Here is a 14375-nt window from a genome sequence, read left to right on the forward strand (position 1 = left end):
CTTCACACCTGCTAGGCTACTGTTTTGCCTGTTCTGACTGCCTTACTGAATTACTGCATAAAACAACCATGATAGCATAATGTATTTCATCTTTCTTGCCATATTGCCCATCTTAATAATGCCTGGTCACCTCTTTCTGGCTTTAAACTGAACACTATCTTCTCACATGGTATGAATAACTCAATCAGTTTGTTAATCCCCTGTTATATCATTGTACCATAGTTTGTTATGGTACTATTATACTGTGATGCCAGATTGAACCCCTATGGATATACTGTATTAAGACATCTTTCCCCACCAAAGCTTAAAGGAGTCACATTGTAAATCTCAAAGCACTTTAAATCTTTAAATTGATGATTCAGGTCAGCACGATGCTGTAGAAAAAGCGTATCAGTGTTTAATCATGGCTATTGCGACATTCAGTCATACAAGTTTTAAGTATTCTATTTGTTTTACGAGGTATTATGTTCCACAGGAACATTCTATAATATAAATTGTAAACTACAGTTTGTAAAGGAAGTAACTCGATATGTGTGTGCCTCTATTTAGGCACCTTGATATCACACGCTAGAAGCCTATTACATAATAGAATCAAGGTGCCAAGGTTCCATTACAGAATACTAGTACATAAGTATTGCCATACAGTGACAGACTGAAGGTCCATCAAGCCCAGCATCCTGTTTCCAACAGTGGCCAATACCTGACAAGATCCTAAAAAAATGTATTGTACAATACATTTTATGCTGTTAATCCTAGAAATAAGCAGTGGATTTTCACCAAGTCATTTTAATAATGGCTTATGAACTTTTCTTTTAGGAAGCCATCCAAACTTTTTTTAAACCCCCGCTAATGTGCTTTTACCACTTTCTCTGGCAATGAATATTGAGTGACAAAATATTTTCTCCAGTTCGTTATAAATTTACTACTTTGTAGCTTCATTGCGTGCTCCCTAGTCCTAGTATTTTTGAAAAGAGTAAACAAGTGATTCACATCTACCCGTTCCATTCCACTTATTATTATATAGACCACTATCATATCTCCCCTCAGCTGTCTCTTCTCCAATCTGAAGAGCCCTAGCGCTATAGTCTTTCCTCATAGGGAAGTTGTCCCATCCCCTTTATCATTTTCGTCGCCCTTCTCTGTACCTTTTCTAATCCCACTATATCTTTTTAGAGATGATGTGACCAGAATTGCACACAATATTCAAGGTGCAGTCACATTAGGGAGCCATAGAAAGGCATTATAACATCCTCATTTTTGTTTTTCATTCCTTTCCTAATAATACCTAACATTCTATTTGCTTTCTTAGCCACTGCTGAACACTGAACAGAGAGTTTCAGTGTATCAACGATGACACCTAGATCCCTTTCCTGGTTGGTGACTCCTAATGTGGAACCTTCCATTACTTAGCTATAGTTCCTCTTTCCCACATGCATCACTTTACACTTTCTCACATTAAATGTCATCTGCCATTTAGATGCCCAGTTTTGGAAGGTCCTCTTTTAATTTTTCACAATTCTCTTGCAATGTAACAACTTTGAATAAATTTGTCATCAGCAAATTTAATTACCTCACTAGTTACTCCTACCTCTAGATCATTTATAAATACGTTAAAAAGCAGCAGTCCCAGCACAGACCCCTGGGAAACCCCACTATCTGCCCTTCTCCATTGAGAATACTGACCATTTAACCCTACTCTCTGTTTTCTTTTAACCAGTTTTTAATCCACAATAGTACACTACCTCCTATCCCATGATTCTCCAGTTTCCTCTTGAGTCTTTCATGAGGTACTTTGTCAAATGCTTTTTGAAAATCCAGATACAAAATATCGACTGGTTCACCTTTATCCACATGTTGGTTCACCCCTTCAAAGAAATGTAATAGATTGGTGAGGCAAGATTTCCCTTCACTAAATCCATGATGGCTTTGCCTCATTAATCCATGCTTTTGAATATGCTCTGTAATTTTGTTCTTTATAATAGTCTCTACCATTTTACTTGGTACCGACGTCAGGCTCATCAGTCTATAATTTCCCGGATCACCTAGAAATTCAACCCAGAACCTACATTTATGTTTGAATAAACCTGCTGTTTTGATATACATCTGGTCTACCCCCTACTTCTTTTTTTGTACACTGTGTTGTTTGTCATTAGGGGGATACTTCTGTTTGGTTTGTTTCTTCTCTGAAATAGACCATGTCATTCCAACAGTGGGACAACATCCTTAGCTTTTCAGAAGAACATTTAAATCGTTTGATGCAGGATCCTCTAAGCAGAGAAGAACAAGTATAAGCCCAGAACCTAGAGGAATCACTTTTTCATAAATGGACTGAAATTGTTGATATTAAGAGTCTTTGGATTTTGTTTGAATAAACCTGCTGTTTGGATATACATAAGGACTAAAAGTAAGCCATAAGGGGGAAGTTTATAGCTATTGCTATGGCTAAGAGAAAGAGACTTTTGGAGGAAGAGCGAAAGCTTAGAACTACCATTTCAAAAACTGAAAGAGATGTCTAAATGATCTAGACAAGATAGCGTGAACAAGAAATGGTCTGGGTAAGCTACTAGCTGAGGCCTTGAAATACAAGCTCAATATGACGTTTTGGAAGTATAGCCAGCAAGTTGCAAGTACACAGATTGAGAGTTAGAGACTCAAAACAATACATTAAAGGTTAGTGGGCTGGAGAAAAAATGTTAGCGAGAGAGATAAGGATATAAAAAAACTGTTTTGTGGAACATTACCAGGAACTTTATACCCCTTAGAAGGAGATGGGGAGGAGGAGACTGAGCATTTTGTGGAAACGGTCAGTTATTCAAGATAATAGAGGATGAGGGTCAGTATTTGGATAGACCCATCTCTGTGGTGGAGGTGGAGCAGACAATAAAAAAATAAGGACAGGCAAGTCACCGGGTCTGAATGGTTTTACAGCCCTTTTTTTTTTTTAATAAAAGGTTTAAACACCTCTTAATGGGGGCCATTAGGTTTTTCAGTGCTCTTGAAGTGAATCACCAGTTGTCACATATAAAATTAGAAGGGTTACCATAATGTTTTGAATGTTTTCTCTCTATACCTGATAGCTTAATTTTATTATGTCATCCGTGTTTCTTTATGTAATACCAATTGTATCTTCACTCTGGATTGGCGAATGCCATGACGGAAAACTGTAAGCCACATTGAGCCTGCAAATAGGTGGGAAAATGTGGGATACAAATGCAACAAATAAATAACCCAGAAGTCAGAAAAGGAGAGTGCACTGTGTGGCTCGCATAGTTCAATCACTCTTCTTGGCCTGGATACAATATTTTTAACCAGGTTACTGAGCCAGAGTTTGAAGTATAAAACTACAAGATTGGTGCACCTGGATTAGTCCAGATTTGTAATAGGAAGACAGTCTTCAGGTAATATTAGGTGAGCACACAAAGAGGAAACACCATTGCTTTTAATGTTAAATAGATGCAGAAAAGGCCTTTGACGGAGACTGCTGACATTTTAAGGCTTTAGAGAGAGCAGTTGGGCTTGCAATTTCTAAGCCTGATTAGGATAGTATATAACAAATCATTGGCTTCCTGAAGATCATTGGAGTGGGGGAGGGAGTACTTGAAAGCATTGGAACTTAAATGAGGGACTTGCTAAGGGTGCCCTTCATTGCCCTTAATGTTTACCAGGATAATTGAGCCGTTAGCATAGAAGAAAGGGGAAAATGAGCAAGTAGTTGGCATAAAGGTGGCAGGAAAGGAATACAAATATTATTTGCAGACAATATTCTTATGATCAAAGAGCTGCAGTCTTCACTGCTCACTTTAATGCAGGAGCTGCAAGAGGTTGATGAAGTCTCAAGACTTAGGATCAATGTAACCAAATTTATCTGAAATACTGACTATAGACTTAACAGGGTCATGGGTGGAGGCTTTGCAGCAGAGTTTCCCATTTGGGAGTGCAAAACAGCAGGTTGAGATCAGTTGTTCGTATAGAATTATATACTTATGAGGTTGCCACAGAATCTAGAAAGATGGGTGACGGTCAGCTTGTTCCTAACTGGCAGAATAAAAGCAGTGTAAATGATGGCCCTATCAAAGTTTGTGTATATCTTTCAAATTCTTCCAGTGAAGTTTAGAAAGCTACATGTAAAGTTGTTTTGGTTTATTTGACATGGGCAGCCCGCAAGGGTGGCAAGGGAAGTGATGCTCCTAGTCAGAAAAGAAGGGGAGATGAGAATGCCTAATTTACAAAAGCACTGCCACACTGCTCATCAAGGCAGTGTGGGAGTAGCAGGTGGATAGTGGGCTAAGATGGAGCAAGATGGAATTTGTGATGTGCTGTTTCTGATCTTCTGTGGTGGTTTTGGTGGTTTCAGAGGGGGAGGGGAATGGGGTGAATAGAGTCAGGAATCTCTACACTACCCATAGTCTGAATATCTGTACGGCACTTAGGAAAAAATTGGGAGGGAGGAAACACTCAATATATTATTTTAGATATAATGCAGGGTTTCCACTGAGGAGGAATCTGAGAATATTTCAGAGGTGGGAAGAATCTGGGTTATTCTGCATGGAGTAATTTTTGATGGAGGGAAAGTGGAGCACTACGGGACAAATACTATCACTGCCCAGGGATGTTTTCCCTAATTTGCAGGTTAAGCACTAGGGTGTGGCCCTGCTGTGTGGAGGGATATTAGGGCAGAAAAATCCCCAATTGAAGCCCTCATATGGGGTAAGATAAAGTGGAGGATAATCTTGTAGATTTATATGATGCTGAACTCATGGAGGGGACAGAAAAATAAATATGTTTAAGCATGGGAGAGTGAGTTTTGATAGGATAGCTAGGCTCTCAATTGCTAGCCATGTGATGGAAAACAAGTACAAGTCTTAATGCACTGGTTCTATACATTAGAAAGGTTAAGGGAAGTGTGTAATGTTGGTGATGGGACTGTTGGAGGCGATGCAGGACATTGGGTACCTTTCTGTACATCCAGTAGGAGTGTCCAATAATCCAGGAATATTGAAAGCAGATTTTACATTTTTCTTTTTTAAGTAAAGTGGTTAAAAGGGGGGAGGCGTTCTAGGGATCTATAGGGCACTCTCCTAAACACCAGCTGTCAGAAATAGGGGGGGGGGGGGGAGACCCAAAGATAGACTACTGATGTTGGGGTAATTACTGTCAGTTGAAGGGCCCGTCTATGAGATAGAAAACAAACTTGCTTATGTGTGATATGTATAGACTTGACAGCCCTAAGGATCAATAAATATGAAAAGTTTAAGGTGATATGGATATGTGGAATGGGACAAGGTCTGGCTGGTTGCTTCAAACTGATAATTCCAGGTAGGGCAGATATGGGGGATGGGGGGTGGTAGAGGGATTTTAAGAAGTCATGTAATGCTGATCATTTTTTTTTTTTTTTGGGGGGGGGGGGCGGTTGTCATCTGTAAAAGTAATAAAAATTATTTCTTTAAATTACTTCTGAGTCTGTCTCCTTTCCTTTCAAAAAGACCTGACTCCCATGTAACAGACCTTAACACCTTTTACATCTGAAGAATATTGTATCTCTGTGCTGCCTTAAGTGTAGTCAGTGTTTGCTTCAACTGAAGCCTCTAGTCAAGTCATCCACAATATCATGGGTTGTGTGGTGGTTCTCTTGTTTTATAGAAAATGAAAGACATCTTAATAGCAATTTGGCGTAAAGGCCTGGCATATAAATTCACATTTTGATGTATTGTACTATTTTGGGATCTTGCCAGGTACTTGTAATCTGGATTGGCCACTGTTGGAAACAGGATGCTGGGTTTGATTGACCTTCAGTCTGTCCTGTATAATAATACTTACGTTCTTATAAAGGCAGAGCTCTAGACCCTGGTGACTTGTCCTGTTTATATCAGATTTGACTAAATTCCTGCAAATTTCTACCGTAATCAGTCAGTGTTCTTTCTTTAAAAATTTCCCATACCATATCCTCACAAAGATAAACTAGCTTCAAACCCTTTCAGTTGCATGAGAACTCTAACCTTCTACATTGAACAAAGAGCCCATAGGAAGTTCACTCAGCTACATATTTCTTTTGACCCTAGTACACCTTTTTGGTGGTGTGTAATATTTGGAACTAGAAAGCAAATTGTTTCTCATTTTATTATGCCCATGCAGGGTCTTACCTTAGAGGGGCCTGTAATATGTGGACCTTCGCCCCTAAGTCCTACCTCCTATGAAGAGATTGATTGTTAAACTGCCAGGCGAAATTCAATGTATTCACATCCCACTGTCTCTTGGCAGGGTAATAGGTTTAGATTGTCTATTCTTCATGCCTCTTTGAGAGATAGATCTCATCTCTGTCTCACTTAATAGGAGCTGTTATATTACTTCAGGTTGTCTTCCATGATATAAAATATATAGTAAAAAAAAAAAAAAAAAGCTCCTCAACTTGGTGTTGTCTAACAAAAATATTTCTTGCTCATTGGTGTTCTTATTGTTCCCACCTCACCCTGCTTCTTTAAAAAAAAAAATTTAATTTGTGTATCTCTATGAATCTACTTGCCTTCCAAGAAAGCAACTTTTTTTTTTTTTTTGCAAGTGTTCTCTGAAGGCAATTCACCAGTTAGGCAAACCCACTCACCCTTTTTTTTGTAGTTTTCCTGAATAGAACCTGTTAGAACTGAGAAGAAACATGGGAAAACTGTGCAGGAAGTTCTATGCACATGTAGTAAAGGCCTTTTCGAAAAGATCTAGGAACTAGCTGTCTGTCCACTGTTGAGCATGACCCAGGTTACTTATTCATGTGATTTTTTGACCTGTTATCTTCAGAGAGAATTTGTTACAAGAAAACCTGTTTTATACGCAGTCTGTGATGGTTTTCAGACTGTCACATCACATTTCTCTTTTTCTCTTAGTAAACCAACGGGTGTCAGCAGCAGGCAGAATAAGAAGGTAGAAGAGGAGGAGAAGGTGCTGAAACTGTTCCAGGGTGTGAATAAGGTGCAGGATGGATTCACTCAGTGGTGTGAGCAGATGTTGCATGCACTAAACACAGCCAACAACTTAGATGGTAAGAACCAGGATGTAGACAAGGAAAACAAGGAAGGCAGTGTAGAAGCCTGAACTGTTTGGGAGAGTTAATGGTTCTCCACTGCTTCTTGCTGATGATGTTTTACAGCAGCAGGATCATAGGGAAACAATGGGTTTGAGCTGGCATAGTTCCTGTGGTTTCAGAATGCATAATTCCTGTATTGGAAGGCAAATATGTTACTAAACTAACTGCAAACTCCTCTTGAAACAGATTGCGAAACAAGGGGGCCCTTGTTTTGCTGAAAGTGGTTTTGAAAATCATATGGGATTACAGTTTCATGAACACCAAACAATATTTTTTTGAATGTTACAATTTTTTTGGAACACGGTTAAAAGCATTACTTTTTTGAATTGTTTTTGACAGATGGCCAGAGTATTAGCTTTTTTCATTAGTGTTTTTTTTCTCTCTAGTACTGAGAGTTGTTTTCTACTGGTGTTTTTGCAATCTACTGGTCAGAGCCTGTGATAGAAGCCCGTAGTTGAGCTGTGTGTTTGTGTACAAGTTTTAGGCGTGTTGAGGATCATCTGTTTAATAGTTATTCTATTTCATTACATGGTGCCTTTTTCCCGATGTAAATTTAGGCAAAGCATTAGCTTGTAGTTAATTCCTATATTCCCATATGCTCCTCCACAGTATTGATATTCCCGCTGAAGGAATGTAATAAACCAGCAGATCCAGGAAATCTTCAGACCATGCAATTTTGAGATTAGGCTCCTTCCACTTACTGCTTTGTGGCTCTTCCCCAGTATTCTGCTGTTCTCTAGTGGAGAAGGAATACGATAACAGCTTTAGTAGAAATTGCACTTTGAACCTGTTGTAGTTAAGCTGCTTAGCCAGTTTGCAGCTGCCAAGAACTGATTTAATAGAACACATGAGTTCTACCAGTATGACTCAAAGAGAATTCTACACAAGGCCCTTCACTGCCCTGCAGATTTGTGTATTTTGCCTTAAAAATACCTATGGGTTTCATCTTAGAAAATTAGATGTAATGTTGGAGATGCAACAAATCATAAGGAAGCGCTTTGGCTCTAAAAGAATTATTTTTGTTGTTGTTTGCTAGTTTCTTACATCATATCCGGTATGGCGCATTAAAATAATTGAGGTTAGTTACTTTTCCTTTCACGAGTCTGGGTTAGCTAACATTTTTAAAAAGCGCTAAATCTGAAACAGATGAGATGGCAGCTCTGTTGAAAATGCTTTGCTCAATCAAACTGGGGAATGGTAAGTGGTCCATGGGACTACTTTGATTACATCCTTGCCAAGGAATTAGGGACTGTTCAGAGTGAATCCTCTCATGTAGCCTGCTTCTGTCGTTGACCTCCCCTCCATAAGGGTAATTTGGTAATGCCAGACAAAACTGGTCCATAAATTGTTTTATTGACTACAACACTTAGGTTTAAAAATAAGTTCCCGACACGGCCATGTTTTGCCCTCAAATGAACTGCATCAGGAGCAAAAAGACTACTAAAATAAATACATAAAAATTGTTATTAAAATTAAAAAACATAAACATATCTAATTTAGCTAAATAATAATATATTCATAACATAACTTAGGTACAACCTAATTAAAAGCATAAGCCATTATCAAACATAAACTTATATGGCACAGCTTATATAAATATGTTTCTCCGAGGACAAGCAGGCTGCTTGTTCTCACTGATGGGTGACTTCCATGGCAGCCCCCTCCAATCGGAAACTTTACTAGCAAAGACCTTTGCTTGTCCTCGCGCGCCGATGCGCACCCCGCATGCGCGGCCGTCTTCCCGCCCGAACCGGCTCGTGTTCGTCAGTCTTCTTTTGTCCGCGCTCGGGACGGTCGTGTTTTGCCGCCGTTTCGTGCCCCTCAAGTTGACCCTCGTGCGTCTTCGCGATTTCGCTAAAAAAAAAAAGAGAGAGACCTTTCGGTCTTGTCCCTTCCCGTGTGTCCAGTTTTTGCCCCAGCGTAAGTTTCCTTTCGCTTTCGGGATCGGCCTTTTTTTGGCCTCGGTACGGGTTTTCTCTCCCTTATTTTTGGTGCTTTTCGTCATCATCGTGAATTTTGATTTCGCCGGCGTGATTTTTCCGCCCATGTCATTGAAGTCTCCCAGTGGCTTCAAAAAGTGCACCCAGTGCGCCCGGGTAATCTCGCTCACTGATAGGCACGCTTCGTATCTTCAGTGTCTGGGGGCTGGGCACCGCCCGCAGGCCTGTAGTCTTTGTGCTCTTTTACAAAAGAGGACTCAGGTAGAGAGATTGGCCCAGTGGAACATGTTGTTCTCGGGCTCTTCGTCAACAACAGCACGGGACGTATTGAGTGCATCGACGTCGACAGCATCAAAGTCTTCGGCATCGACGGCATCGAGGCTTCGACCCTCTGCATCGTCGGTACCGAGACATCGGAAGGCTGCGTCGACGTCGGTGGTACCGGGACCTCCGCTGTTGCTGATGTCGTCGGACGGTGGTGCTTCGACTGGAGTGCAGGTGAGGGCTGTCCATTCCCCTGCTGGTGGCGGTGAGCCTTCGGGTGGGTCTCCTCCTGCCCTGAGGGCTCCTGCGGTACAGCCCCCCCCCCCCCCCCCCCCGAGACCGACCTTCTTCGGCCTCGGCCCCGAGGAAGCGATGGTTGGATTCTACGTCCTCCTCGTCGGTACTGGGAAGCTTCGGTGACATGCTTTGTGTGAAGAAATCAAAGAAGCATCAACACCGGTCTCCTTCCCGCCTCGGTACCGAGAGCTCTGGGTCGCCGAGGGAGTCGGCACCCAGTAGGCATAGGCACCGGGTGGACCGCTCACCCTCTGTTCAGGAGGTGTCGATGTGCTCCCCCCTTGGACAGCCCGGAACCGCCTCCATGCCCGGAACAGACTCTGACCTCGACGCCTGCATCGGCTTCCCAGTCTTTCTCCACAGCCGCTCTGCACGAGAGTCTCCGGGCCGTTCTTCCAAAGATTCTGGGAGCGCTGTTGCGCCCTTCTCCTCCGGTACTGGGGGTGCCTGCGCCACCGGTACCGTCGAGTGAGGCGCCGGCTGGCCCTTTGCCCGGGGTGAGGTCTCCGACATCGGTACAGCTTGCGGTACCGGCTGCGGCCGCCTCCCAGGAAGACTCCCCGACGACGTCGGTGGAGGGAGCTTCGCTGGTGCTGGCGAGGGACTCTGCCTCTCGGCGCTCTCACCGTGGCCGTGTTTCCACGGAGTCGAGTCGGGCACGGCTTCAGACACAGGTTCATGAACTTGTGTCTGACACCGATGGTGAGGCCTCGTGGGAGGAGGAGGAGGACATCAGATATTTCTCCGACGAGGAGTCTGATGGCCTTCCTTCTGATCCCACTCCCTCCCCTGAAAGGCAGCTTTCTCCTCCCGAGAGTCTGTCTTTCGCGGCCTTTGTCCGGGAGATGTCTACGGCCATCCCCTTCCCGGTGGTTGTGGAGGATGAGCCCAGGGCTGAAATGTTTGAGCTCTTGGACTATCCTTCCCCACCTAAGGAAGCATCCACAGTACCCATGCATCATGTCCTAAAAAAGACATTGCTGGCGAACTGGACCAAGCCTCTAACTAATCCCCACATTCCCAAGAAGATCGAATCCCATTACCGGATCCATGGGGACCCAGAGCTGATGCGCACTCAGTTGCCTCACGACTCTGGTGTGGTGGATCTGGCCCTAAAGAAGGCTAAGAGTTCTAGGGAGCATGCTTCGGCGCCCCCGGGCAAGGACTCTAGAACCTTAGACTCCTTTGGGAGGAAGGCCTACCATTCTTCTACGCTCGTGGCCAGGATTCAGTCCCACCAGCTCTACACGAGCATCCACATGCGGAACAATGTGTGGCAGTTGGCGGGCTTGGTGGACAAGCTCCCTCCTGAGCAAGCCAAGCCGTTTCAGGAGGTGGTCAGGCAGCTGAAGGTGTGCAAAAATTCCTGGCCAGAGGGGTATATGATACCTTTGATGTTGCGTCCAGGGCTGCTGCTCAAGGTGTGGTGATGCGCAGACTCTCATGGCTGCGTGCCTCTGACCTGGAGAATAGGATCCAGCAGCGGATTGCGGACTCCCCTTGCCGAGCGGACAACATTTTTGGAGAAAAAGTCGAACAGGTGGTAGAACAGCTCCACCAGCAGGATAACGCTTTCGACAAATTCTCCCGCCGGCAGCCTTCAGCATCTACCTCTTCAGGTAGACGTTTTTATGGGGAAAGGAGGACTGTTCCCTACTCTTCTGGTAAGCGTAGGTACAATCCTCCTTCTCGACAGCCTGTGGCCCAGGCTAAGCCCCAGCGCGCTCGCTCTCGTCAGCAGCGTGCGCCTCAGCAAGGCCCCACAGCTCCCCAGCAAAAGCAAGGGGCGAGCTTTTGACTGGCTCCAGCAGAGCATAGCCGAGATCAAAGTGTCCGTGCCGCACGATCTGCCGGTCGGGGGGAGGTTGAAAGTTTTTCACCAAAGGTGGCCTCTCATAACCTCCGACCAGTGGGTTCTCCAAATAGTCTGGCAAGGATACACCCTCAATTTGGCCGCCATGCCTCCAAATTGCCCACCGGGAGCTCAGTCCTTCAGCTTCCAGCACAAGCAGGTACTTGCAGAGGAACTCTCCGCCCTTCTCAGCGCCAATGCGGTCGAGCCCGTGCCACCGGGGCAAGAAGGGCTGGGATTCTATTCCAGGTACTTCCTTGTGGAAAAGAAAACAGGGGGGATGCATCCCATCCTAGACCTAAGGGCCCTGAACAAATATCTGGTCAAGGAAAAGTTCAGGATGCTTTCCCTGGGCACCCTTCTTCCCATGATTCAGCAAAACGATTGGCTATGCTCTCTGGACTTAAAGGATGCTTATACACACATCCCGATACTGCCAGCTCACAGACAGTATCTTCGATTTCGTCTGGGATCACGTCACTTCCAGTACTGTGTGCTACCCTTTGGGCTCGCCTCTGCACCCAGGGTGTTCACGAAGTGCCTGGCTGTGTTAGCAGCAGCGCTTCGCAGGCTCGGAGTGCACGTGCTCCCTTATCTCGACGATTGGCTGGTGAAGAACACTTCTGAGGCAGGAGCTCTACAGTCCATGCAGATGATTATTCGACTCCTGGAGCTACTAGGGTTTGTGATAAATTACCCAAAGTCCCATCTTCTCCCAGTACAGAGACTCGAATTCATAGGAGCTCTGCTGGATTCTCGGACGGCTCGTGCCTATCTCCCGGAGACAAGGGCCAACAATCTACTGTCCCTCGTCTCCCGGGTACGAGCGTCCCAGCAGATCACAGCTCGGCAGATGTTGAGATTGCTTGGCCACATGGCCTCCACAGTCCATGTGACTCCCATGGCTCGTCTTCACATGCGATCTGCTCAACGGACCCTAGTCTCCCAGTGGTATCAGGCCGCTGGAGGTCTAGAGGACGTGATCCACCTGTCCACGAGTTTTCTCGAATCCCTGTATTGGTGGACGATTTGGACCAATTTGACTCTGGGACGTCCCTTCCAAATTCCTCAGCCACAAAAGGTACTGACTACGGATGCGTCTCTCCTGGGGTGGGGAGCTCATGTCGATGGACTACACACCCAAGGAGCTGGTCCCTCCAGGAACGCGATCTATAGATCAATCCCCTGGAGTTACGAGCGGTCTGGAACACTCTGAAGGCTTTCAGAGATCGGCTGTCCCACCAAATTATCCAAATTCAGACAGACAACCAGGTTGCCATGTATTACATCAACAAGCAGGGGGGCACCGGATCTCGCCCCCTGTGTCAGGAAGCCGTCAGCATGTGGCTCTGGGCTCGCCGTTACGGCATGTGGCTCCAAGCCACGTATCTGGCAGGCATAAACAACAGTCTGGCCGACAGGTTGAGCAGGATTATGCAACCTCACGAGTGGTCGCTCAATTCCGGAGTAGTGCGCCAGATCTTCCAAGTGTGGGGCACCCCCTTGGTAGATCTCTTCGCATCTTGAGCCAAACACAAGGTCCCTCAGTTCTGTTCCAGACTTCAGGCCCACAGTCGACTGGCATCGGATGCCTTCCTCCTGGACTGGGGGGAAGGTCTGCTGTATGGTTATCCTCCCATACCTCTGGTGGGGAAGACTTTGTTGAAACTCAAACAAGACCGGGGCACCATGATTCTGATTGCTCCCTTTTGGCCGCGTCAGATCTGGTTCCCTCTTCTTCTGGAGTTGTCCTCCGAAGAACCGTGGAGATTGGAGTGTTTTCCGACCCTCATCACACAAGACGAAGGGGCGCTTCTGCATCCCAACCTCCAGTCTCTGGCTCTCACGGCCTGGATGTTGAGAGCGTAGACTTTGCCTCTTTGGGTCTGTCAGAGGGTGTCTCCCGTGTCTTGCTTGCTTCCAGAAAAGATTCCACTAAGAGGAGTTACTTCTTTTTATGAAGGAGGTTTGCAGTAGTAGTAGTCTGGTGTGACAGCAAGGCCTTAGATCCTCGCTCTTGTCCTACACAGACTCTGCTTGACTACCTTCTGCACTTGTCTGAGTCTGGTCTCAAGACCAACTCTGTAAGGGTTCACCTTAGCGCAATCAGTGCATACCATTACCGTGTGGACAGCCTTTAGTTGTTCGCTTCATGAGAGGTTTGCTTTTGTCAAAGCCCCCCGTCAAACCTCCTACAGTGTCATGGGATCTCAATGTCGTTCTCACCCAGCTGATGAAACCTCCTTTTGAGCCACTGGACTCCTGCCATCTGAAGTACTTGACCTGGAAGGTCATTTTCTTGGTGGCAGTTACTTCAGCTCGTAGAGTCAGTGAGCTTCAGGCCCTGGTAGCCCAGGCCCCTTACACCAGATTTCATCATAATAGAGTAGTCCTCCGCACTCACCCTAAGTTCTTGCCGAAGGTAGTGTCGGAGTTCCATCTGAACCAGTCAATTATCTTGCCAACATTTTTTCCCCGTCCTCATTCCTGCCCTGCTGAACGTCAGCTGCACACATTGGACTGCAAAAGAGCATTGGCCTTCTATCTGGAGCGGACACAGCCCAACAGACAGTCCGCCCAATTGTTTGTTTCTTTTGATCCCAACAGGAGGGGAGTGGCTGTGGGGAAACGCACCATATCCAATTGGCTAGCAGATTGCATTTCCTTCACTTACGCCCAGGCTGGGCTGGCTTTTGAGGGTCATGTCACGGCTCACAATGTCAGAGCCATGGCTGCGTCAGTGGCCCACTTGAAGTCAGCCATTATAGAAGAGATCTGCAAAGCTGCTACGTGGTCATCTGTCCACACATTCACATCTCATTACTGCCTGCAGCAGGATACCCAACGCGACAGTCGGTTCGGGCAGTCAGTGCTTCAAAATCTGTTCGGGGTTTAGAATCCAACTCCACCCCCCCTAGGCCCATGTTTTATTCTGTTCCAGGCTACACTC

General features: G+C 45.3%; 1 protein-coding gene across 3 annotated transcripts in view; it reads left to right on the forward strand.

Moving 5' to 3' along the window:
* Window positions 1-14375, forward strand: part of GIGYF2 (GRB10 interacting GYF protein 2) — a 734963-nt gene that overhangs the window by 616207 nt on the left and 104381 nt on the right. For all 3 annotated transcript variants that reach the window (XM_030217174.1, XM_030217173.1, XM_030217175.1), the window contains one exon: window positions 6873-7027. In XM_030217174.1, coding sequence (XP_030073034.1) covers window positions 6873-7027 — 155 coding nt within the window. The remainder of the gene's footprint in view (window positions 1-6872; window positions 7028-14375) is intronic.

The sequence above is a fragment of the Microcaecilia unicolor genome, chromosome 10 (genome assembly GCF_901765095.1).
Source record: "Microcaecilia unicolor chromosome 10, aMicUni1.1, whole genome shotgun sequence".
Taxonomy (NCBI): Eukaryota; Metazoa; Chordata; class Amphibia; order Gymnophiona; family Siphonopidae; genus Microcaecilia; species Microcaecilia unicolor.